At 38.0% G+C, this 27,320-nt stretch overlaps 1 protein-coding gene across 5 annotated transcripts in view; it reads left to right on the top strand.

Annotated features, from left to right (window-relative positions):
* Positions 1 to 27,320, top strand: part of DPP6 (dipeptidyl peptidase like 6) — a 549,348-nt gene that overhangs the window by 395,721 nt on the left and 126,307 nt on the right. For all 5 annotated transcript variants that reach the window (XM_068673426.1, XM_068673428.1, XM_068673425.1 and 2 more), the window contains exons 4-5: positions 13,819 to 13,913; positions 16,962 to 17,036. In XM_068673426.1, the coding sequence (XP_068529527.1) occupies positions 13,819 to 13,913; positions 16,962 to 17,036 (170 nt within the window). The remainder of the gene's footprint in view (positions 1 to 13,818; positions 13,914 to 16,961; positions 17,037 to 27,320) is intronic.

A 27,320-nucleotide genomic window follows, 5' to 3' on the forward strand; every position in this document is an offset into this window, starting at 1 on the left:
TTCATTAAAAGAAATTTAGAGTGAAATAATTATCGTTGATCAAGGGAATATAATTATACTTTAAAATGTAGATATACAAATCTCACATCAGTGAAAATTCAATTAAGAATGGAAGAGACCAAAGGTTTGCCCATCCCCAAATCTTGTTTCCATCACTGGCAATATGTTCATGTGCAGGGGTAAGAAAATGCAGCAAGCTTCACACACTTTTTAGGTCAGGGGAATACCAGGTCCTCTTGTGGTTTGTTTATTTAGTATCTCTAAGTATATTTATTGTCTGAGTAACTTGCCAACTGTCCTCTAGAGACTTCTGCATCCCTCATGTCCTTCATCAAGGAGTTTCACAAGCCTATGACCTACTGCACATGGAACTGCCTCCTTTTGCTCACTTGGGAATTTGCTCCTGTTTGCTTTGTTTGATGGTCCTTATGCTGGTATTTTGGATCATCTTCATTGTGTCTTGAATGGTTTCCATCCCTAGAATGTCATTTTTGAGATAATAGGATCGTCACTACACTGAAATATCAGGGGTTGTCTTCTTAAATATGTTCAAATTATTTTAGTTTCATGACATTTTAAGCCAAGTTCATTGGTGTAACAAGTTGTTTGACCCCAAAGAAAAGGTGGAACCTTTTGCACTGCACTAGGGATAAACTCTATATGACCTGGTGCTGAATTGTACCATGCTGGATGATCACAGTACTGTAAAACTTGGGATATATGTCCCCAGCATGACTTTCACAGATTTACATGAAGCCAATGCTGTTCCATACACATACCCCAGGGTTTAAAACTGGTTGCTTTGCTGATATCTCTTTCTACTACCAGCAATGAGGAATAATCTCTGGTAGAAAATGCAGTGATCCCGTAAGTGATGCTGAGGCAGAAGTTGTTGTGCATGCTGTGAAATAATCTCTGATTATAGGAGTGTAACGCCTTTAAAAAGCTACATCTAATATCATGCTTAGCAGGGAAAGAACTCAAGGTAGGGCATCAAAGGTGAAGAAATGAACAAAAGAAAGAAAAGAAAATGCAAGGAAAAGGAGACTGGGGAAAAAAACTTCTTACAATATGTTTCTTTCATAGAGAGAAAGAGGTGATAATGTAATCAGATTTGTGTATGGCCGGACAGGGAGTTTGCCTAATAACCCTGCCAGCTGGGTATGGTGCCAAGCTTTCCTGTTGATACTTCACCTGGAGTCTCCCTTCACCTAAAGCTTCTGGGGAATTACAATAATATTTATTTTAGAAGAATATTTACTGGTCAAACAGAAAATATTTTATTTTAGTTTAGTTTAGTTTAGTTTTAGTTTTCAAATATACTATTACAACTGTATGTGAATGGCCCTCCAAGGCAAAGAATATTTGGAAAGTAAAGGAAAATAATCCAACATTTAATTTCATTTTAAAAGACTTCTGAAAAATATCAGGTTCTTTTGAAGACCTATAGCTGATTTGTCAATGCTTAAGGTTTTCAATAACTCACAAAATCTAGACAGTCAGCTTTAAAGCTTACTTGGTGTGGATGGTAAAAGGAAATGAAGTCTAGTAAAATGACAGTGGGGAATTTCAAAAGCTCAAGTCAAGAAGGGAAAACAGTAGTTTCAGCCCAAAACCAATTTGCCCATAAAGGAAAATATTTTGGATTTACTGCTTAAATGATGCTTATTTTGGCATGCAGTGGACCTGCTAAAAAACGATTTTATGTTACAAGGGTGTTAATTCTGGCAATTCAGAGAGACTTTGAGCTCACTGCAATCATGCAGAGGCAATCAGTCCAGGTGCTGCTGGAAAGTAGTGGCCTTATGCACTTTCTGCAGGAATATCTGAACACCATGGTACCTACCGGTGAGATGAGAAGAAACTTGGGTTTGTCCAAGTTTTACGGACTTGGAAAAAACAAAAACATAAGTTTTTTTTGCACCCAGAAATCCTTCCAGTAGTCACATTTATTATCACCCTAATAAATGCTTATTCTCAGCTCATCAGTCCCATTTTCCTATTTCCTAGTGAAATTCCCCAAACCATTCCCTGAACTGGTGGTTCTCCCTGTGACAGTCCCTGCTGTGACGGCATTCGTGTATGTGAGCAGGGGCACAAAAAGCTGCTGCTGCTGCTGTTTTTTATTGCTTTGGCTGATGGACTGGCTCATTTTACAAGATGTATTTCTTGGAGGACATGCATAAGCCATGGTCCTTATTAATAATTCGGAAGGTTCTTTTACTTTCTTATTCTCCTTCCCAGTGGAGTATGAACTCTGTGACACTAAAAAAAAAATAATAACAAAAAAAAGTTCATGCACTCTCAAAACCATTTTTTTTGCCTTTTTTTTTTTTTATATTACAAAGAATATATATGTAAATATATATATAATTTATTGAGCATTTTCCTTCTTCCAGGTTTTAATTTCATAGGCAGAATTTGAGAGAGTTTACTATTGCCTTTTGCCTTGAAACATTTAGCTGTGTGGTGGTTTTGCACTGGTGGGTAGCTCAGCTTTACCACCCTCCTCTCTCACTCCCTGTCCTAAAAAGGCAGAGAAGGAGAAGGGGAGAGAGAATTGGGCAGGCCTGCCCATTAGCAGCCCACTTACATATTATGGATATTTGCCTTAATGTTAGTTTTGCTAACGACATTGCCAAAGGTCAGGAGCAGGGATTACCAGTCACACACGTTCATTTTTTTTATTTCTTTTATTTTTTTAACGTCTTACCTAGTGAGATATTTTTATAAGTAGATTTATATATCTATAATTGTAGTATTTCTGACTTTTTCTTAATAGGTGCAGAATGGCCAGCACGGCTAAATTATCAATCAAAAATAGATCTGAGTATGAAAAATAGGGGACAGTTTGTTAGAATTCCACATTTGGCATTTATTTTTCTTCTTTCCAGGACAGGAAGCTGAGAACATATAATCAATTTTTTAGTTGCAATCATTTTTTAAGGGAAATGATATAGTCAGGAGAAAACAGTACTGAAAATAACCTTTTTTTTCCCAGTTTGAAGGACCTTAATCAACACAGTGAATTTTGGTAGCTCCATCAAAAAATGATAGATTGTAGTGGGAATAGACATTTTCCACAGTAGGATAAAGACCATGAGAGGCTCATGGACATTCATGATAAAGAGAAGGATTTCCCTTAGTGACAAAGAAATGATGTATTAATAAGGGAAGTAAAGGAAAACATGAAGAAGTAAAGACATATTCATTAAATAAGAACAAACAGCATCCTTTGGTTTTGAAGCTGTTGGCTGAAAGTTTTTAACACATTGAGAAACCATTAAGAAGATACTTTTGGACCAAAGATTTTGTAGGATTCAAGAAAGGACCAATCATTATTTTGGTGTAATCTCATTTACTTCATTGCATTTAAATTGGGTGTTTATATCTGCTCTTCTGCTTTGGCATCTGCATCAGCATGTTTGCTCTCTTAGCAGCAAACCACCACCGATTCAAAACTAATATTGGGCAGGGCAGCAGATGATGCATGATGCCGGTTCCTTGGTGAGAATGGGAATAAGAACAAGATGGAATAAGAAATTCAGTGAATCGTTTTTGTGAGTCACCTTTGTGATTCACTGTGGGGCTGTCTGTAGGAGCTGGACTGGTCACTGCAGGCAAACAGATTTGAGGTATTCCAGGAAAACTGTATACTTAGCTAATATTAATTTCATTTCTTCATTGACAGTTAATTTAAAGCCGATTCATTTGGATGTCTAATTGGAAACTGCTTCTCCTGGTAGCGGTTCCTTTGCGTTTGGAAGTCCATTCAGCTTCAGGTTGTGCTCCTTGCTAGGTCCTCTGCCAATATCACGTCCAGAGGTTCATTAACGGCCCGTCACATCTATTCAAGGTGTTTCCATGGGCTCTGTAACACAGTGCCCTCTTGTGACCAGCCCAAATCCCGTAACCGCAAACCGGTAACCGGCGTGGGTAGGATGTTGTATTTAATGTCTTTCGTCGACTTTCAAAGGTCTGGCGTGAGTGTGACAGCTACAGCTCTGTCGCACTCTTTTTGCTCTTGGACTTCAGCATAGTTATAGCATGCTAGACACGTCTGAAATAAGGTGATGTAAAAGGGATCCTGCAATATTGCACGCAAAGAAAATTAAACATTTATCCAGAACTGTGCACATAGTAAATTTGCCTGTTAATGCACAAAGATCTCCTTCAGCTGGTACTGAAACTTCAGCACTCTGTCTACAATAAAAACAAAAATAATAATAATAAAATAAATAAATAAATAAAAGGTGTTCTCTCTCTGTCATGGCCACTAACAAGTGTAATTGCATTGGGTGCAAAGAGAAGGAGCCAAGGAAATGCATGGAGGAATTAAGAAAGCAAGCCGTGGGGTCACATTTTAATGAAAATTTATTCATGAATTCCTTTTTTTTTTTTTTTTCTCAGTGTCAAATGCATTATTACATTTATGTGTAACACTCATGGTTATACGCTCCCCTGTGTGAAGGAGACCTAAATGAAGCAGATAAGAGCTCGTGCTTTTGGCAGAGAAGAGAGGGGGTCACCAAGTGATGCTTCAGCTCCAAGGGGTGCATGGAGAAAGGCTGCCTGCACCCTGCTGGCAAGGCGGGGACAGTGGCTGTCACATCAACTGGTAGCTATAGTGGCAATAGCTCTTGAGGTTTTATATTCCTGATAAATTCAGTGCTTCAGCATCCCTCACATCGCACAAGCTGGGATGAGTTGCTGTGTTTTACCCATTATTTGCACTTTGTTTTGCTGTTTAGATGCACAGTGAGATTATGAAAAATAGATAATAGATAAATGTGTTCTGGGACTATTTCCTTGGAAATTAGCTCTTTAGGGTTAAATGGCTTCTGGCCTGTGCTGAAAATGGGAAGTTTCAGGCAGGAAATCGAAGTGATGGGTATAATCTGGAATCTCCAGCTGTCCAGACTCAGTAACCTGGGGTCATTCTCATTTTTCCTGCTGTAACTCCTAGGGTTTGAAGAGCACTTGGTATGAGCACAACTGAACTGAAACAGAAAATGGCAGAGAATTTTTTAGGAATATTCCTCTACTCTGGAATAGGCCAAAGCCAGTTCAGGGCACTGCAAAGTCCCCATGCTGTTGCCATCTCTCACAATGAAACAGGGCAAGCAGCAATGAGCTGTATATTTTTGCTGTTGTTGGTTTGTTGGTACAATTTTATTTATTTATTTATTTATTTAAAGGAATGATTTGCCCTGAATGGAGTCAAAATGGATTTACTTAGAGGATTTTTCTCTCTCTCTTTTTTTTTTTTTTTTCCTGATTATAGTCTCTGTCTCCTTTTTCCATGCATGCATTAAAAAAGCAGGTAGAGAATGGGAAGAGGAGCTATTTGAAGTTGAAATACATTCTCTGTTTCTCATATGGACTTCAGTTTTTCATGCCTGTGCCACTGAGTCATGATCTCTACATACAGAGTTGCCAGATTGGGGCTCTTTGAAGCGAAGTTCAGTCTTGCAAATGAGGTGCAGCTGCAGAATTGTATCCAGCTTCAAATTTGGGACTGAGATTTCAAAGGTGTGCACAGACAGGGTTTAGGGCTTAGTTCCTAGCCTTCTCTCAATGAGACTGAATAGACTGAATAAGCTTTTTTTTCTTTTTTTCTTTTTTTTTTCTTTTTTTTTTTTTCTTCCCTCTTTTAGCTAGGGTCTTAAAAGGTTTGAGGTTAGTCAAAAAAAAAAAAGAGAAACAGAATGGTGTTATGGACTTTTATAGTTTTAAGTTTTCCCAGGACTCAGCCTTCTTTGAGCTTTTGACAAGTTAATTTACAAACCTGCTAGAGATGCACCTTGATATGGGAATATTTCTGAGCTATAACTGTGTTTTATTTTACTGGCACTACTGTAAAAGCAATATATTGGTGCACCAAGTACAACTGCATTGAAGTAATGAGCAATTAAAAACACTTCTTGCATAATAAAGCACATTCTCTCATGTTGCACTTACTTAATGTACCAATGCAGTGTGTTATACAGCATTTAGCTAAATTACAGTAAATCACCTGTTTCAAGTTTCCCTTTCTACTTCTCATGTTAAAAAAAAAAAAAAAAAAAAAAAGTGATTGAAACAGTAAAAGGATAATGACCCATAATCCCAGGAAGATAAAAATGGGATTTCAGTTGTCTCCTGGAATTAAAGGCTGTAGCGATGTTGTTAAAGCCAAGCTGTTCTTCATCCCGTTGTTCCCTTGCATCAGCATCACAAAGAACAACAGGCTGTTGCTTATTTCTGCACTGTGGAGTAACAAGACTGAAGAAAAAGGAGTTGCTGGTAGAGAACAGGTGGATAGAAGACAAAAAGTAGGGTGATAGGGGCTGTAGCGAGTTACATGTGCTTAGTGACTACAGGGGCCATCCCCAAGGCCCAGGGCTCGCTGAGGGTGGGATGAAGCTGTGGGTATGGAGATGGGGTTTTGTTGCCATTCACCTCTCGTGCTCCTTCCCTCCCTTCTCTCTGTTCTTCCAAAGCCAGCTTACTGCAACACCAGGGGACAGGAGACGGGAAGCCACTTCTGAATTTTCTCTCTGGGAAGCAGCTCAGTATCAAAACAAGCTTGGTTTGTGCTTTGGGCAGGGAACTTCAAATCCAGGTGTTATGAGTACATGTGATAAATATCAAATAGGTGCACTGCAGCATGTCTTGAAAGAACCACAGATTGTAGTTTTAAATGAGTCAGCACAACATTCTCCTTTTCTACCCGAATTTGGGGTCGAGTCTGTCTGGACACCTGAATGAGCTGAATCTGCTGAGGATTGCCTGTGCTGTTATTTCCCATTAGATTCTCTGCTGTGAGGTTTTACAACAGTGAGGGAGCATGCATGGCCCTACCATTTGCTGACTGCTTATTCCTGTGAATTTTTCAAGTGCAGGACCGAGGGTGACTCCAGGGGTCATGCAAGGCTGCTGGACTCCCGTTAGGCAGATCCTGCCCCAAGTGAGCCAGTCACCCTGCAGACCCACTAAATAAGTTCCCATTTCATGAAAACAAAGGCAAGTAAACGTTTCTTTAAGCCTGGCTGTGCTTGTTGTTCTCCCCACTTATATCATGCTCAAGTTTTTTCCTTGCCTGGTATTTTTTGTTAACATTTGCTGCCTCTTTTTGTTGTTGTTGTTGTTTTCCTGACATTTTTTCTCTCTTCTGTTTACCCTTTTCTGTAGTTTTTCTTCTTTGCTTCCATTATTTCCCCGAGCCCAAGGCTCTCTCTCTGAACATCAGTCTCTTAACGTAGGGGACTGCAGCTGGCAGGATTAAGGTTTTTTTTTAAAGTCTTGGTGCCACACACAGCAGCCTGCTCACCTCTGCTTGCCCTTTTTCCTTCCCCTTGTCACACAGAAAACATTTTTTTTTCTAGGAAAGTCTAAACCTACCACAATTTACCTGCCAAAACAATATACTCACATGAGCAGTTCAGATGTCTCTGCACCAAATATATAAGCCTGTTGCTTTGCCTGGCACTTATGGGCTGCTTCATCCCCAGGTTTTTCCTTGTGGGCTGGTTTGTGGGTGGGAATGTGCCAGTCCCAGCAGCAAACACCCACCCCTGCCCAGCACTCGTCTGGGTGCTTGCTTTTGTTGTGATGCTGTTCCCATGGTGATATAGCAAATTTCAACACAAACCAGCAGCCTCCCCCAAGCCTGCAAACACTGGCATCTCTACAAGCTGGTATTTTTCTTCCTGTGTGCTGCAGGTCTGCTGTGGATGGTCTGGATTTGCTTTATGCAGCCAGACCCTCCTCTTTGGCCCCGGCGTGTGTGTGCAAGGGGTGAAGTCTGTGGGATGCTCAAGCCCACCCACTCCTTTCCCTATTCGAAGTTCCATCCTCAGTGTACTGGGTCTCACTGAGAAACTTTTAGGATGCTAAAAAATCATAACTTTTCTTTTTTTTTTCTTTTTTTTATTTCATTACCCCATCCTCATGAGTTTTTCTGAGTGAATGTGGTTAAAACACACAGCATTGCCAGCCTGAAAATACCACCTCAGTCTGAAAAACCAACAATCTCACTGCTGCGTGCCTCCTTCTTATTATCCTCTGCAGCCTGGTCGCTGCTGGGGTGCTGTGCCTGAACAACACCTGCCTGGGAGGGCTCTCATAAACCCTTGGCCGGTGCTGGCATTTCAACAAGCACCTGCTGCCAAGCAATGCCCCGGTGTCCTAAAGACTTCACTGCTCTGGGTCATTAGAAACCCCATGACAGCTTTTTTTTGGAAAAGGGGATGAAAACATTGGGCTCTTCACCTGTTTCCAGCTGCAGTAATTGGCCTCATTGGGTGGAACAGGATGTGCTATTTTCACTCACAAAACTCGGAGGACTCTTCCAGGTTTTCTAACCCCACTGAAAAGGGTGGAAAAATATCTTACTACAGCAGCAGGGGTGAGAAATGACTGAATAGTGCCTGGTCCCGTGGCAGTGACAGCCTTGCACATGGCCCATTGCAATGCCACCTCGTTTTCCACAGAGCATGCTACCCTTTTGCCCTCTGGTCACAGAGTAATTCATTTGCCAGCCTCACTGGTCACGCCACCATCCAGAGGCTCATTTATCTGATACAGTTCAGAACAACTTCAGGACTTAGGTTTCTCTTATTCACCAATCTCCCTTAATCTTAGGGATTGAGAACAATAATTCCCCCGATGCTGACTTTCATCAGACTGAGACTCACTCAATTATCTTTCATGTCTGCTGATCTGAAGCCACAGCACTTGAGAAGTTGCCTTTTCCTCTAAGTCTGTAGCTCTAAATGACTGAAGCTCTCCTAACAACCCTGATATTACCTTCTGTTTTTCAATAACTGTTCCTGCTATTTGCTGCACGTGAATTTTAGCACTTTTTTTCCCCTTATTTTTCTTTCATCAGTTGGTAAACTAATAGAAAATTACAATTTTATTAACAGCATGTTCTAGAGCTGGATTTAACTTCTTATTCCCCCCCTACCCGTCTTTTATCACAGAATTCTGCTTTCTGCTTTCCATAATCTCCGGCAAATAATGAAAATTGTCCTCAAAAGCAGACCTGCCTTGCTATTATCTTACAAACCAGCCTATCTTCCCTAACAGTGTGTGCTTACAGACTCTCACAGGAGCTGTACAGTCATAAATTCTTGAGCATTGACGCCAATGCAAATCTGTGTTCCTGTAGCAATTCCTTTGGCTTCCTTGCATCTGCCAGAAGTCAAACTTACTCCTTCCAGAGGTAAAGTTGTCCATGAACATATTGTGCTCTGTGATGAGCTATTTAGTGTGATGCCCAGATTGCCTCATAGCAAGTGCTCCTCCAGCTCCTCTAACCATGGCAGTGGCTGATGATCCTGTCCCCTTTTAGATATCCATAATATGGCAGCACTGTATTGGGCATGATAAATAATTAGCCTTCCTATTTCCTTATGTCCTTTAATATCTGTCAGTTTATCAATAGAAGAATTTTTGTCAATGAATTATTGTACTCCCTTTTTTTTTTTTTTTTTTTTTTTTTTAATATCATGGCAAACGATGCCTGATCTCTTGTTCTCTTGCTGGTGTTCCAGTGTTTTGTTGGCTGCTTGGGCTGCCTTTGTATGTTGAGCTGATAACTCAGGGTTCCCAGATGGAACCTACCAAGTCCCATCACTAAGCCATGTCCCTCAGAGCCACATCCACATGTCTCTTAAATGCCTTCAGGGATGGGGACTCCACTGCTTCCCTGGGCAGCCCATTCCAATGCCTTACCACCCCCTCCATGAAGAAATTCTTCCCAACACCCAATCTAAGGTTCCCCTGGCACAACCTCAGGAAATTAATGCCAGTGTTTTGTCTGGTTTCACCCCAAAGGAGAGGCTGCACAAGCCCAGAAATAGCAGGGGACAGGAGCTCCTGGCTGCTCAGTTTGCTTTCTCTGCATTCACATTTCCTGCCTGAATTTAAAAAAGATGTTTACAAGGAAGCAAGGAAACTCTGACACTGCTAATACATCATTGGGCTTGGGTTTCCCAATTTCATTTATTTGCTTTATCTTTAAGAAAAAAAAATTGCTGAAGCTCCCATTCCTCCACACTGACTGTACAGCACTGAGGCTGCTCTGTTATTTCTAGTAATCACTGCTTTCTGTAATCAGTCACTTTTGCAAGTGTGACTACGTGTCTGTGCCTACACTCTGGGCACATAATGTGTTCCACCAAGCAGACAATTTCCTGGAAGTTGAGAGAGGGGGAGGAGCTGGCGGGGTGAACTCTGCTGTTGAAGAAATCCATTATATAATGGAATAAATGGCTTTAAGCCTGAAAGTTACATTTTTCAGCATCATTTACACTGAACACCAGCCCCAAAGAAAGGCAGGTATAAAAAATGAGATGCAGTGATGACCTTTATCAGCTGTGGTGACAGCTATAAATCAGGCTGCAAATCCTCATCAGCTTGCTGGACAGAATTCATTACAGACAGAGATTGCTGCACTGCTTTTTGTCTTTGATTGAGGTATGTCCCATTTAAATAAATGCTCCTTCACTGGAACAAATCACACATTTCAAAACAGAAGTCCAAGAATATTATTCATTGATTCATTTGAGGACTAAGACAACTTACAGACCAGCTAAACCTCACAGTGTTTTGCTTGAAGTATAATGCAGATCAATTTGTTCTTTTTTTAAGCAGACCAATTTTCTGTTCATTAATTCAGATGCTGTGTTGATGGCTCGTATTGAATATAATAGCAAGATTTACTGCCCTAACAAATCAGTGCTGCTTCGTTTATCCTTCCTTATTCATATCAGAAGTTCATTCAGCAGATTAGCACCTGATTTTAAGCTCATTACACTTTATGAAATAATGAAAAATTCTTTCACTGTCTACTTCTGACTATACAGAAACTTTTGTGTCTTAAAGTTTTATCAAAGTGTAATTTTTGCAATAAATGCAAGCAGGAGCATAGGGAGCAATAATAGTTTAGTATTAATGTCATTGTGAGCAGTAAAATAACTTCCATCAGTTCAGGTGATGTTCATGAAAGATCCATCAAGTATTAACAGGCCACAGACTCATTGTATTAATAAACTTTTTTTACCTGAGTGTTGAACTTTGAGTTAAGGGTGAACTTTCATTGTCAGTTTTTCCTGTAATTAGAAAATATTCCGAGAGCCTTGCAATTATCCAGATGCTTTGCTAGCTATGTTTAAAATGAGCTTTTTCTACTCAGAGTTTAGAATGTAATTGGGAAAAACAAAACAAAACAAAAATGCTGACATGGGATGATTATTAAAGCAGTAATCTTTTTCAAAATACCTGATAATTAGGTAATATTCTGTCTCTCAGTTATTTGTGTTTTCTGGAATATCTGAGAATAAAAACATAGACTGTATATTTTCCTCATACAACAAATGATGCTTCAGTGTTAATGGCTTAAGGATATGTATAAAAGAGAAATGTGTTTAGGGAGTGTTAAGACCTTTTATCACATCAATGCAAAACTGTTGGCTCAAAGGTGTTTCTTCAGGACCTGGCGTAGAGGCTGGAGGTTGGAGCTGTAAATAAATTGTGCTGGACCAGACCCCAGACATCGTCCGTTCCGGTGTCTGTGCATGAGCAAATGCTTAGCAAAGATTTTAAAAAGTTAGCACATTTCTCATTGGGATATTCTTCTGGTGACCAGCAATTGCTGGTTAAAAGACTTTCTAAAAAGTGTCTCCCCCCACGACCCATATTCTTTTCTGCGTTTTAATTCCAGTTTTATAGTTCTTGTTTGGACACCCACTGTACTCGGGGACTGTGAATTCCACAGCTTGCTATGTGTGAAGTAAGCCCTTTTCTTTGTGTTGAACCAGCCACTGGCTGGTATTATTTAATGCCTCCTAATATTTATTTTGGAAGAGGCAGGGAACAAGCACTCATTATTTATCTTTGCTGTGCTGCTTATGACTTTTTGGACTTCTGTCCTATTTTTTTCAATCAGTACTTTTCTAGGTTGAAAAAAATCTTAGTTTGTTTAGTCATAAATCATACGAAGCACTATTTTAAAGTCCTGAATATAATCAAGAATGCTTATGAAAATGCCATGCCCTTGAACAACACCACAGAACTAATGACAAAAATTTAATACTGTCATATCTGAACAAGAGCTCTCTTCATTACTCTGGTCTCAAATGCAAGTCTTAATCTAATTCAGATCCTGCAGTTTTTATTCAGTGCTAAAGATATTGATAAAATTTATGCCATAATTAAAAGGAAGAGATGCTTTAAGAACTTTGCCCATGACTCTGAAGTGCTGCTGAGGTGATTCTAAGTCTCAGAGTTTGTTATTTGGAGAGTATCATCCATATTGCATCAACAATTTAGCCTTGAAGAATCCACTTCACCTCACTCTCAGAAGTGATTTTTTTTTTCTTCTTGATTTTAGTTGTAAACCAGTGACATGAAAGAGATGATTGTTTTATTATTAATAATATATACAGTGTAAAAACTTTTCATCTGCACATTTGAAGTATTTTACAAAGATGGTTAACAACTGTGGTGAGGATGGTCATCTCCTGTTTAAAAAAAAAAAAAAAAAAGGGAGACTGAAACATGGGTAAAGAAGGAACATGCCAAAGCTTTAGAAGAACAGGGTCTGTGGACCCAATGTTGTCCTCAGTGAGTTTCCTCAGGATGAGCTGTGGCCAGCTGCTTGAGGTTACAGTGAGCTGGGTCTGTGCTTATATGAATCCTGTAGGATTTAGACCCACCTTTGACTCATGCCAGGACAACCCATGGTTTATCTTTAATCATTCATGTGTCTGTAACACTTGTGGGATACACCATGACAGTCATTTACAGGTAGTCACAGTGAGGGTAGTCAATGAAGAATTGTTTCCCTAACAAACCAGAAGCAGAAGTTGGGTAGAATCCATCAGTTCTCTAACTTAGTTAGTCAGGTTGTAAAAAAACAAGACTAGTAAGCCTACTCCTGTGTCAAGAAACAGTGCCGAATCTTTTAATGGCAGTGTGCTTGTGACTTTGGTTTTATCTTTTATCTATGGGGCAGTGCATGCAAGCACTGATCAGACTCAAGCTTCAGTTTATGACATCTGACAAGGTCACAGCCCTCTACTGTTGTAGTGTTTTTTCATCCTGAACCTTTGACCTGCCACCCAACTCTCATTTGGAGTCTCTTTCATGCATCTGTCCCAGCTTTTCTCTCAAGTAGGTTTTGAGCTTTGAGTGCAGGAGGCTCTCTCCTGCCTGTGCAACACCTGCTGCAGGGCATTCTTGTATTTGCCCAGATGTCATGAGTGTTGAGATAACCCAAAGTACAGTGTGGGCAAGGTGATTTGCATCTCCTTCTGCTATTAGTAAGCAGAACAAATGGCAGAGTTGGAAGATCTGTTCAATGTAGGGTATTGAACAGATCTGTTCAACATAACATTTGCTGTGTTAATAGAGGAGTTGCTTTTCACTTTCAGGGACTTCCTAGGGAACTGGCCTAATGAAATTCCACCGAGATTAAGGATCTCAGAAACCCTTAAGTGTTAGGAATTTTTTCTTACATTGGTTTATCTGCACTAACAGTAGAATTGTCTGTGAATTCACAGTCAAAACAGGGCACCCGCTTGCATTCAGCTCTGGGAAAGTGTGGCAGATGAAACAGGTGACAAGCTCTAACCATGTTGTTTGATGACTACCCTGGAAGCCACCTTAATGTTACAGAAATGGCTGCATTAAAAAATAAAAATAAATAAAAAATCTGTGTTCTTTACAGGAAGTCTCCCAGCAGTTCTTTTGGTTCAACTCCATTGTCAGGTTCTACATAAACAGACAATTTCAGACTTCTTTAATGATCTTTTCTTTTCCTCCTTGCAGATAATGAATTCATTTATAGAAACCAGAATGGCACAGTGATTCTGAGGAATGTTGAAACTAACAATTCAACAGTATTAATAGAAAACAAAAAAATTGTAAGTATTTCCTATAATGAGTAGCAGAATTTCAGTTTTCTTGCAGTTGGATCAATAAAGCAGAAAATGACTTGGGTTTCGACTTCATGTATTGTCAAGGAGAAGCAATACGCTGGTAATGCTATGGGCTAAGCAACAAGAGATAACTTGAAATTCAACTCCAGTTCTCATTATTATTTTGCAATCTCAGTTTCTTTCATACTACTGGAAAGTATCATATAGATATTTGAAGCTAGTCTTGCATATCATATAATTGAAAGATATGTAATCCTTGTCTTTGCATGCCTAATACAAAAGACAATTTATATATTTACTGTCAGTTGGTAGTATTCTCCACATTTCTCTGTGCAAACACTTATTTCTTTAACGTGTGAGTTTGATAGTTTTTCTTTCCTGATGTTTGAAATATGATTTCAGTGTTGGTAAAGGATACTGCTAATGAATCATAGTGGTTTGTATATGATAAGAACTCCCAGGAATTTACTGGGGAAAGAAAATAGTAAGTTGTTACTAAAATGAATGAAAAGAAAATAAAATCACAACTAATATTACAGGGTATTACTTATAACAATTAAAGTTTTCTGATGCATTGTTTTTTTTGTTGTTGTTTTGTTTTGTTTTGTTTTTCTTGTAGCCAATTAAACCAGCTTTTTGTAAGAAGAAAAAACATTAAATATAAGAGTGTTTTCAATATTTAATTTAAAAAATGATTTCTGAGATAAAATAAACTTATGGTTGCTCCAACAATGAAATATAAATCTTGTTCTGGAAAAATTGCTGATAATGCAGTGCCTGTTTAAGGTTTTGGTCAACTTGAGAGTTAGTTTGTTTGTTGTTGTATGTTGTTGTTTTCTGCTTTTTGGTTTGTTTGTTTGTTAATTTGTTTGTTTTAGTAGGGTTTATCTTGTTGTTGTCATTTTGTTTTGTTTTTTTTGTTTATTTGTTTGTTTTTTTCATGCAGTATCTTTACAAAACTCCAAAAGTATGGAATGGCTAACATGTTTATAGTAACAACCCAAGAACTGCAGAAAACAGCTTTAGAAACAGTAGACCTGACTTAATTTCAAAAAATATAAGTAAATCTCAAAGAAAACTTAAAACAAGATTCCAGGTTGACTTTATTTTGCAGTTAAATTGAGTATGCAACTCATACAAAACTAGAGTGCAGTATTTGTCTTATATACATATATATACATATATCTTTTATACATATATATATTTTTAATGAGACAAGGAATTCCTCACTGAATTATTACTGCAAGACACAACCTTAAACTTCACATGCTGCCATTTAACTTTCATCCTTTGCTACATCACACAAGCAATCTTTTGGTTTTTGTTTGTATGTTTGTTGGTTTACCAGAGCATAACCCATCTCCTTTCAATTCTACTGTTCTTGTTTTGATTTTTTTCTTTGTGACTGTGTCAACCTAAAGAGGCATGACTTGAAGCACCACTAACCTAGGGCCAGTAAGGCCAGTGAAGCTGAGTGTTGAAAAATATATCTTCCCTTCATAGATATATAACGAGTCAGTTTCATGTAGATATATATAATTAGTCAGTGTTATATATTGGCTTGAACCAATCTTGATCTTGACCTGTGGATCTCTCACTTTCCCTGGTTTCACGTAATGATTATTCTTATATCTGTTGTGTATAATATTTTCTCTGAGAAGAGTGTTTTCACCACACTATTGGTAAAGGAAGAGTCTGGCCTCCATTAATATCAAGGTCTATTCAATTCTATTTGTTTATTCCCCTGGTCTTCAATTTTTGCCATTCATAAGAAAAGCACAGTGTTATGAGACGATTCTATAATCCTTGCTGTGACCTCCTTGCTGCCTGATCTACACTTGCTCCTTTGTCCTCTGGATAAATAAATCTGCAGAACATCACCTCCATGTTCACCCAAAAAGCCCCAGTACAGGAGCTAGCATTACACCTCATTCAGTCACTTTCCCTTTGTCTTCTTCCTTCCCACTCATGAACTCACCATAACTTCTGCTACCTTAGAATATTTTCCTTTCTTCATGTCGGTAACATATCAGAAAACAAAATCTGCTTTCATGCTGACATCTTTCCATCCTGAACCATGGTGGCCTCTCTGTCCCCTCTACCTTTGGGTATTATCCTACTTCATACCACCTCCAGCCCTGCTGAATATCAGGAGGTCTCTCTTCATGGGATCCTGTCTCTCTTCATGGGATCCTGATCCCTGAAGTCCAAATTCTCCTTCCCATTCTGCAACCAGAGAACCTCTCAATGACTTTCATCCAGTTTGTTAGGTGAGGGGATAAGGCTTAACAGGCAGTGGATGAGTGGTGTGTCAGTGGCACCTCTCTTTGACATTGGTGACACATATATTGGCACTGTGTATTAACGAAGACTGGAAAGGGAAAGGATGTCTGCACTATACAAATAATAAATACGGCAGAGAAAATGAAATTTCTGACAAGTCTGAGACATTTTGTCATCTTTTCTTGATAGCAAGACTCACAGTACAGCTTTTTGCAGAACCCAGATCAGGGTGCACCAGGAAAGCTGATCACCACAGCATCCCAAAGACTTTCTTGACTGGTAAAAATAGGATAGGATTCCACAGGGTCTTAACTGGTACAGGCAATGGTGTCTCTTTACTAATAATTTGCTCCAGCAGGTATTTACTGTTTGTTACCTCCAGCTCTTTAGCCAGTGACTGCAGGGAATGAGAAAGACTGAATAAGTAGTTATCACAATTTCCCAATACTGCTGCCTACCAAACAGTGTGCAGCAGTTTCCATTGTAAGGAAAATTCTGCCTGAGCTAGCTGCCTGGTCTGGGGCACAGTGCAGTTATACCTTTTCTCATGGGAGCATATATTTGCCCAAATAATATTTCTGTTTTTTTGAAAAGAGATGCAAAATGTTAGTTTTCAAGACACTTAGAATGACAATATTCTTCATCTTTAGAAAGATGGTCATAATAATTAGTTCTAGATGTTATTTAAAATGGTATAAAGTTGAAAATGGATTAAAAAATATTTATTTTAATATCTGATTTATTTTCTAGGTCTCCTTAAAGGCTATTCGATATGAAGTGTCACCTGACCGGGAATATGTACTTTTTGCTTTTAATGTTGAACCAGTAAGTAAATAGATTTGATTTCAAAATACACAACTAGTGGTGGACTCTTTTTTTTTTTTTTTTTTTTTTTTTTTTTTTTTTTTTTTCCCCAGTTCTATGCCAATAAGATAATATTTTAAATTAATTGCTTCCAATGAAACAAAGAAAGAAAACCCCTCACTTGGATATTCTGAAAGCATGTCACACTGCCATCTAGTAGAGAAGAAAGGTATAAATTACAGCATAGAGGAAACAGTGTCATTGACAGAATTTTATAGGCTTTGGGAGGGGGATGTAAGGACATGTCTTTGCTACAAGGATTTCTATTCCTCTTCTGTGTAATTTTTTTTCCATGGTGCCTTTTTCAGTCACACTATAAATTTCTTCCCAAGAACAAAAAGCAACTGTCAGTGTCTCCCACAACTGAAATAATACATTAATTATGGTGTCACCATTCCCAGTGCTGCAGTTAGGGTTGAGCTATCACTTTCATTATAAATCCTTTTCTTCAGAGGTTTTAGTATAAATCATTTGTAAGAAATCACCATTGGATTACTTCTAAGTTTTAGATTAGGGTGATTTTTTTTTACCAAACTTCAAAAGAGAAAAGTGTAACCAGTCATTTTTAAATGACTAAAGAACCTGACACAAGGGAAGCAGATCTTGGGCATGAATAATATTTACTTTCTTTTAAATTCTGCTGGTATAGGATCCGAAAAGTTTGAATGATGGCTATGCTGTACTACTTGGATTAACTATAAACCCCATACATTTTGTTCCATAATTTAGGATTGCACCAGTTCCTCAAAATGAAAATAATTAATTCACTAGCAACTGCAAGTCTTTTTCCATACAATAAATCTAGTTTGGGCTGCTAACCAAGGGAAATTTGTTGGTCCTTGAGGTAAGAGAGGTTGTGGCTCTGTTGCTCATCTGATTTCTCTGCTGTCATCTTTGGAGTTATTCCTGACTCACAGTGTAAAAGTCAGGAGAACCATGACTGCTGCTAGAAAAAGGTCAGATAAAACTGTGTTGGAAACTTTAGGGATAATTCATAAAGGCATTTGTTTGGGAGATCCTTGCTGGTGCAATTTCGCTTCCCCAAAGATTAGCAGATTTCTGGAAAGAGTTGGATGTGGAAATATTAAGTTAAATCTAAATACCTCAACCTTTTTCCAATACTGGGGATTTTGCAGCCCAGACTTCACTCTTAACATACAGAGAAATGCCTGAGGCAGGCAGGGGAGGAGGTGGAGGATGGGAATGGAAAGGGCTGGATGCATTTCTTCCACATGTCCCTCACTACATCTCAGTGCTTGCAAATTGGTGTTTATGGGATACAGGCAAAACATGGGGTTGTAGTGTTGAAGGTTCCAACGAGGAGGGGAGAGGAGCAGCACACATCTGCCTGTTGCTACTTTCCCCACACCAACTCTTCCTCCAGAAAGGAAAACCCAAGGTGGCAAGCTGGAAATAGAACCTCTGGGAATATTTCAGGACACAACTAGATGCATATTCAGTGTAAGAGAGCACTGCAGATTGCTCAAAGGTTCATATATAAGATTATGATATCAAGACTTCCTGAAATGGTTTTCTGAAACAAAACTAAACTTAAAAAAGTTTATTTTATAAGTTCATTTTTTTTATTATTATTTTTTTCTTTAAGATCCATGTTCTTATAAACTTTGTTTTTGAAAAAAAAAAAAAGTATACTAATAGAGCAATAGTAAGATTCACTCCTGAGTATTGCATCCTTAAGCCATGCTGGGTAGCATTTTGTCTATTAAAGTTGCAATAACTAATAAATTACATATTAAGCTCTCTTCTCCCTTGATATGCAAACTGTGGCTACAAATAATTGAGCATTAGTTAGTTTTTCATATTTTCTATCTTTGAAACTGTATTTTTGGCCAAAATTCAAATTACACTGCTTTCAGCAATGCAAGAAGTTGATTAGCAAAGCCTTGGGCAGTTGTCCTTGTATCAGTCAAAAGGAAATTTCAGGAAATAAGTTGTCAAAGGATGTTTGAATTAAAGTTTAATTCTACACATACTGTCAAAAAATAAATTTCTTAAATCTATTGTGTATGTTTTTTTAGAGGTGTCAGAATGCATTGCTTTATTTTTTACCATTTAAAGGTGTAATGTGCTACCTTTTAAATGTTTGTGTGTATAAATGTTTTCATTATTTTTCCACAATACATTTGCACTGCATTTACATATGTGTATGGTATCTTAATATATATCATATAAGGTAATCATTTATCTGAATTATAATGTAAATAGATTCAGTCTCCATTCTTAATACCTGTTAGGAGTAAAAATCAACATAGAAAAGCATTGCATGTCACTAAAATGAGGGGAATTATTTTTAAGAAAAACACTACAAAGTAATTTTCTGGAAGTAATGGCTTCCTGGTAAGATTTTGCTGTTTGTTTGCACAGGAACATCTCTGCTCAGTGTTGGGTCTAGGTGAAGGCACTGATGGCACTGATGAAGGCACTGATGAAGGCACATTGCAATAATACAGCCCTGAACATGCAGATACGTTCTGCAAAGACATTGAGGCAACTGATGTGTGTTTTCCTGTTGTATCACTTCATCACCTTGGAGGATGATGAATTAAAGTGTGCTCCTTATATATATTTCTCCCACGAAGCCTGGAAGGCAGCTGTGGGGCTGCTGTGGGTGCAGCATGGCCAGTCAGGCTGCCAGCTTTCCTTCTAAACTCATTTTTAAGTGCTTCTATTTCCAGAACTTTAATCTTTCAGCCAGCAATATTCTGTGTAAGCCTTGTGCTAATAGGGAGATTTTCCCACCTTAACCACAGAAGATATGTTGTTTATGTTTTTTGTTTGTTTGTTTGTTTGTTTTTTCCCCTCTGGAAAGGTCATAGGGAAGATGCCAGGCTTCTTTATCTTTAAAATATTTCTTGTAACTTTCCTGTTGTTTGCTTGTTTTTATTTCCTGAATGACCCTATGGGGAAACTTCAATTTCAGATTGTCCTATTGTCCTTCACTGAAACATGCATATAGACCTCTCACCCTCAGACCTCAATAACCCCAAAACTTAGGCAAATCAGGGTTCAGCCACAGCTGACTTTCTGTAACTTGGAGAGTTGAGGGGTTACAATAACAAGGATTAAACAAAACCCCATGGGCTTGGGTAGATTACTGTGGTAGTCAAATAGAGAAGTTTGTGTAATGGTGATAGAAGAAGCAGAGGAAAGCAAATGAGAAGAAAAGTGATTTTCTTGAGTGACGTGGCTAGATGTTAAATAGAGAATATTTAATTGCCTCTATTATGAATAGCTGTCATTGTAATGGAAGAGAGGACATAAAGTGGTCCAATTCTTCTTAAAGCTTTGTTTCTTCTTTTCCAATTTACCAGTTCATTACTGTGTGTGAGCTAGTTAAGAGCAATTACATACAGGAAATCCTGGCTGATTAATACGGACCAAACTGCTAAGTCTTCTGAACAACAATTAGGGCTTAGAGACTTTTATAGCTGATACAACAGACCCTATTACCTATTTTGTAGTTGAATTAATGAATTTTTATAATGTTGAAAGCTGCAAAGAATTAATCATCATTGTAATTAAAGGAGGTCCAAGTACTTTTTTTTTTTTTTTTTTTTTTTTAAGTAGTTTCTGTGGTGACTTTAGTACTTCTTTCCATCCTGCCTGTTGCCACAGATGTCATGATGTTTTACAAATGGTTGTTGGTGGTGTGTTTTGGTTAATGCTTCAGACAGAGAGCTTGAAAGTTCATTGTGGCCCTCCTGAGCTAAAGGCACCTCAGTGGCTTCCGAGCTAGAAGCATAAAATCCTAACCGGGTGTTAAGAAACAACTGAGTTTTCTTTCATTAAAAAGGCCTTTTCTTGGTCTATGGAATTCGTATGGGTCTGGGGAGAGAAACTGAGGAGCTGGAGAGGTGGCACAAAGGAGGCCTTGCAAGGCCCACTCCAAACATTGTACATTGTATTGAGAGCAAGAATGAACTAGAAATGGGTTATATTTCCAAAGCAGACTATCATTATAGTTGTTGTATTTTTTTACTGTTTGTCCAAGTCTGGTTGTTATTTAGAATGAACAGGTTTTGTGCTTGTGGCTCCAATTACAACCTCATAACTGCTTTAATTAGGCATGTAAAAATTAAGATAATATAACGCTTGTTATCTCCAAAACACTAATGGGTATAAATATTAATGAATTCTCATAACATCCTTTTGAGCTAGGTGAACACTATTATTATGATAAATATGCCTCTGAAAATTAGACACTGTCATAGTTATTATCAGTAATACTGCTAATATTTTAGCTATGATATTTATTACTTAATTGAAACAGATTTACCAGTGTTAGAAATAGTTTTTTATAAACCTGTTTTCTTTCTGTGGCAATAAATATATTTCAAATTTACTATTTTGTATTCCTACACAACTTTGTTTTCAGGAACAATGATAATTTATAGTGCTTGCACTGAGTACAGTGAGAAAAGTTAGGATATTTGTTCCATAAAATCAAGTTACACATTTAAATGATTTGTTTAATTTTTGGCTCTTGCTGTAAACCAATAGAATATTCAAGTGGAGCACTTGAACCACATAGACTCATCAAATCTATTATGATTTGGTAAATCTTGTGTATATTTCCCTAAAATGACATCTTTGATTGCTTCCTATATAATAAATATTCCTAGTACCTTTGAGCAAATAGTTAATATTTCAGTGCAATTCTCATACCTTCTGAAATTGCACAATTTTTATGAGCATGCCTACAGGAGTTGTTAGCCAGGTGATTCTGGGGAGACAGGAGTGTCCTTCTGTTTTCTGAATCACCTTATATTCTTAAGTCCTGTTTTGAGTCACGTTATTGCAATAGCCAAAAATAGCAGAGTAAATATCCTTGTTCAATAATATACTTTTTATCCTGTTTGTTGTGATACTGATAAGAAGTGCTCCAGCTCCATTTACATAACAAAAGCTAAGGCTTGTGTGTCCGGAAGTATTGTATTAACAAGAAAGTACCAAGAACATCGATGAGGTTAATTTTCTGGATGATAGTTTACTTTGTATTTGAAGCCAAAGTAGTTGCTATTATTTGAGAAAATCTAGTGGCAATCATTTAATTTAAAAGGCAAATGTGTTGTGATTTTTTTTTTTTTTAATTGTGAATCCAGTCTTTCTAAAATAACCTTTGTGACAGACTGCTTATCTTTTCAAATCTAAAACCCACCATGAATAAATTCACTAATCTGGCATTTTGAATGTGGGCTGAATAGCAACAAGATAAAAAAGCAAATTTTCAAAGGCATCAGAGAAGGTTGATTCAGGACCACTTTCATTCACTTTTTGGCTCTATCAGACCTAGGCAACTGCAGTCCACCTGGGGCACCTACTCTTCACAGTCACCTTGGATTGTATAAACCACAGCTGGTAATAAACAAAATCTGAGCAACTGAGAGATTTTCCTAGGTTTGCATCTCTGTTCAGGCAGAAGTAGCAGTATCTCTGTCAGACACAGCAATGTACTGAGTTCTGCAGTATGTTGGTATCAGTAATTGGTTCAGCCTAATTAATATTTGATATCTACTGTGGCAGAAAGAGACAGGGAAGTTTGCCACACAACTCTGGAGGGATTTATGGGTTTTCAGAACTCTATTAGAGAATTACGCAAACAGTGTCTGCTCAGGTGTCCTCATTTGTGCCTTTGACTGCAGAGCCCTTGCAATCAAGAATCTTTTTTTCTGACGTACACACTTCAAAAATTAAAAATTCTCACTATGGGAGGGTGCATAGCCATTTTAATTGAGTAAACATGCTATCAGGTGGTGGGAATATTTGTTCTTACTGCTCACTGGTGATCGCTCTTTCCAATTTCTCACATGTGGTGTGTTTGGAATAAAAATTTTTGGATGCAGGCATAGGACAGTAGAGCACCTATTAGTGGCAGGTTTAACCCTTTAAATAAAACATTTCATTTTAGTAATGTTAGCACTAGTTTAGGACTAACACAGAGAAAGAATAGGTCAAACCTATTCCTTTTTTAATACATTTCGGAGGAGCTTCATGTTTTGTTACAAATCCCTGCAAACCTCCGACAGAAAATTGCTCCTTTACGTAGGCTAAATGTATTATTTTTTCTCTTAAAAACAATCTTCTGCCTTGACATGGCTTAGTTTAATTAAAGAAAAAAAAATCCAGCTAAAACAAATAGGTAGATTGGGATTGGACATTCATACATTAGCTGCAGGAACATTTTTGTAGTTGACTTTCTTGCACAGTCAGTGTAAGTGTATCCTAGTTTAAATTAGGAGACTGTAACTGTGAAAGAAAAAATGGGTGGGTGAAGGATTCCTGTGCTTATTATCCGGGGGGGGTGGGGGGGGGAGGGATTTTCACCGCTTCAATGTAGGCCTGGGTGCTCACCACAGCATCATCTCTTCAGCAAGTGTTGGAGAAGCAGAATCGTCTAAACATTGAAGGTCCTGGTGGGGACCCTGCAATTATTGTGGGTAGCCATTACAGTTACTTGTGGCCTTGCAGCCCTTTCCTGGAGCACACAACTAAGCTGCATTAGGATCCCAATTTTTTAGCCGTGTTGTTCCCCATTATTGAAGGATATTTTCATCAGAAAGTTGGTGCATATGAAATGATCATCTAAATGCTTTCATAAAACATGATACAAAGTGTTTGCCATAAATTACAGGCAAAGATCTGCCCAACAGGTACAATTCCCAGCCCCCACATTCCAGTTTTGCTAATGCATACTACCTGTATAGCAGGGGTTCAGTAAAAATGAACTTAATCTCATTTTCTTACTGTGTCTCTATTCTAGACACCATTGTTTAATGTGACTATTGGAACAATATACTAACTGCAAGAAATGGAGAGCACTAAAACTTGAGTATGCTGACTTCAGCTGCTCTGCCATGCCTGTAATTAGAGCTTTAACTTTTTCCTACTAAAAGAAAAAAAAAAAAAAAAAAAAAAAGGATTAAACTCTTGCTGCTCTTCTAACAATATCCATAATTTGAGCTAGGACTAAATTTTAAGCCTCATGGTTTGTGATGGGAGACTTCAATACAAATTGTACAGATGTGACTGAGTAGAAAATAATACTTCAAACTAAGCCAGACAGTCTTGGTCATGTAGCAGAGGCCAACAAACTGTGTCCTACATTTATCCACAGACACATATACATCAGTGAACAGAAGAGCAAATCCACAGTTCCAGGGAAGAGTAGAGTAATATCGAAAGTCAGAAATAATTAGCCTGTCATGCAAGAGGGCATAGGTATATTATGTATCTGTATCAGCCATCAGCAGTCTTCCTCTGTAAATATTTTCTTAGCAAATGAGATTTTCATCAAACAGAGAAGAGAAAATAAAAAGACTCAAGGCAAAACACAATGATACAAAAACAACTTTTTTTTTTCTTGGATAATATTACATTTTTCATGCTACTTCCTTTTCTGAAAGTATAGATGATCTAACTTTCACAGACAGACTGGTAGAGATTAACATTCTAAAAATTCACAAAACATCTTTAAAAAAAGTCCTGAAATTTATTTTTGAATAAAACATATGTAAGGTAACTGTGCAAGGTCTCCTAGATAGTCAAAAATCAGGGGAACCTTCCTTGCTCTAACAGGAATTAAATAAATGCAGCTATATAGAAATTACAGGGAAAATAAAATAAAAATAAATTATATATATATATAATATATATAAGAACTTAGTAAAAAAATAGATTCCCTTCAACCTACAGGAGCTTCAGAATTACATGATAGCTGAGTTCCTATTTTTAGTGTAATTTTGCCTCCTAATTTTTCAGAAACAATGAAAACCACATTTTATGTTGCAATGTAATAAGTATAGACAGCTGTTTTAAAATGGCAAAGAAGGAAATATGTTAAGAATAGGATGCAATATAGGAATATGGCACTGATTCAAAGAACATTTGAAAAAAAAATCAGAAAAGATTTAATTCTGGTGCCTATGCAGAAACATAGGAAACAGTCCCTGCCTGCAGGAGTTTATAATCTAATTCTTCTGATTTCAACTCTCTTATTTGTTTATTTATTTTAACTCACTAGAATATGAAGAAAATATATTTAGTGCCCTCTTCTGGAAAACCAAATCTTTTTATGCAGAGCACCCCAATGAAGTTCCCATACTCAGAAATGCAAATCTTCTGATTCAAATGGTCTTTTTAGCTGTTACATGCCTCAATCCAGGGAGTGTGCGGCTCTGTGTTTCCCCTGAAAAAGTGCCTTTTATCTCTTTAACTGCCAGGAGAACTCTGTTTTTGTATTTGTTTCAGGACTATGTTAAAACCAATAATTATCCTTGGGCAACTAACGACCCAGATTTGAAACTGGGATCTTCTATTCAATTCTATTCAATTTTCTTCTATTCTGTACAGGAAAGAAAAAAAAAAAAAAGGAAAACCACAACCTTACACTTTCTTAGAAAGGGAAATGAATCCTAGGGCATTATTCAAGTCTTTAAAGTCAAAACTCTTCAGATTTTTGTGTGTAAGTGTGGAAGAGTATCAGTATTGTTGTGAAGGGATGTGCAGCATGGACGGGATGGGGCATGCTCTGTGTTTCTTCCTGCCTGGTTTGCCTTCCCCTCACTTTTCGAAGAGATGCCCACCATCACCACTGTCCATTGACCCCTCAGAAGATGTCTGCAGAGGCCCAAGGATGACACACAAAATGCCCTGCTGTTAGAGGTCTCTTTTGTGATTTCACTTGATACTTTCCTTATCTCAGAAAATAGAAATGTTGCCTCCAATGAATTAGATCCACACATGCATCAAGATACAGCTCAGAGTCTTTTGATATCATGTGGAACTGGAAAAGGAATCTTTCTCTGAACAGAGAACATTTTGGGAGCAAGGTGCTTGGCATATATCTGAAGGCTTTCATTCTACTTTCACATCCACTTCCGTGCTCTTTCACTTCTACTCTCTAGCTCCTTTTGAAGGTCTCATCTTTCCTGTCTTGGATTTCTTTCTTTGAGTATTCTAAGACTGCCCTAAGCCTATGAACATCACAAAAGATTTCAGTGACAGTGCTAGTTTCTTTGTAGTATACACCCTCAGAACTGCTACAGTAAAAAAGCAATTTTGGTATGCTAAGGGTAAATTTTAATAGAAAGAGCATATGCTGTAGTTCTATAGCTGATTTCTGCTGCTAAAGTTTATTATTTAAAAGTGAATAGATTAATTAGATATACTAAACATTCAGCCCATTTTCATGGCTTGGTTCTCATGTAATTGCTACAAAGCTGTACCATTTGAATTGTAAACACCACAAAAAGGAGGATTTTAGAATCCCACCACAGTCAGCCTGCCCAGCTCAAGAAATGTTTCATTTAAAGAAGACAGTATCTAATGCTTCATTATAGGCATTGATTATTAAGCATTGATTTCTCCTGCTGTCCTTTAGCCCTCTGATTTATACTTTCAAAGTCAACCAAGGTGAGAGTCAATCGAGTGAATGTAGATGTGAGCAACGCAAACTCCTCATCTGTGTTTGCTTCCCTGGGCTGCAGTTGTAACCAGGGTTCTCTAAGGTGCAGATCTGAGGCTGAAATGGACACCAAGGGCTGATCAGAGGAATCATACCCCATGCATGCTTTCGAGACCATTGTCTGGGAACGGGGTGTTGCTACATGGTGCTTAGGGACTTGGCTTAGTGGGTGATGTTGGTGGTAGGGGGGTGGTTGGACCAGATGATCTTGGCGGTCTTTTCCAACCTTAATGACTCTATAATTCTTTTATTTGATGATACATGACACTGTAGATGCAAAAATAGTAAATGTAAAGAATGACTGGAGAAATCAATGGCAGAGACATCCATCAAGGAAAGCAGGTGTGAAGGCAGCAGCTCCAAGCTGCAAACTGCAAGAGCCTGGGAGTGCTTCGGGGAGGGATGACTATAACTATGCTACCTCTAGTCTTCCTTCTGAATCTTCATTGGGCTACTGTCAGAGCCACAATGGTGAGCTGGATGGACTCTGGGTCTGACCCAGTGCAGCTACTTTTGTATTCATAGTTATTAGGTAATAAAAAGTTATTAGTTTCTGTTTTTTGTTGTTGTTGTTTTTATTGTTTTTACCTTTTTCTTGGATATATTGTAGGGTACGTTAGAATCACAACATTAACTTTGTACTCAATAATTTTACCCTCAAGTTTCTCAACAGGACTTCAAAACAGGCAAGTACAGTGTTTGGAGAATTTGCATCCACTCTTACACTAAGGTTACTGTAGAGCAGGAGGGGAACCTGGGAG

Source organism: Anas acuta, chromosome 2 (assembly GCF_963932015.1).
Source record: "Anas acuta chromosome 2, bAnaAcu1.1, whole genome shotgun sequence".
Classification (NCBI taxonomy): domain Eukaryota; kingdom Metazoa; phylum Chordata; class Aves; order Anseriformes; family Anatidae; genus Anas; species Anas acuta.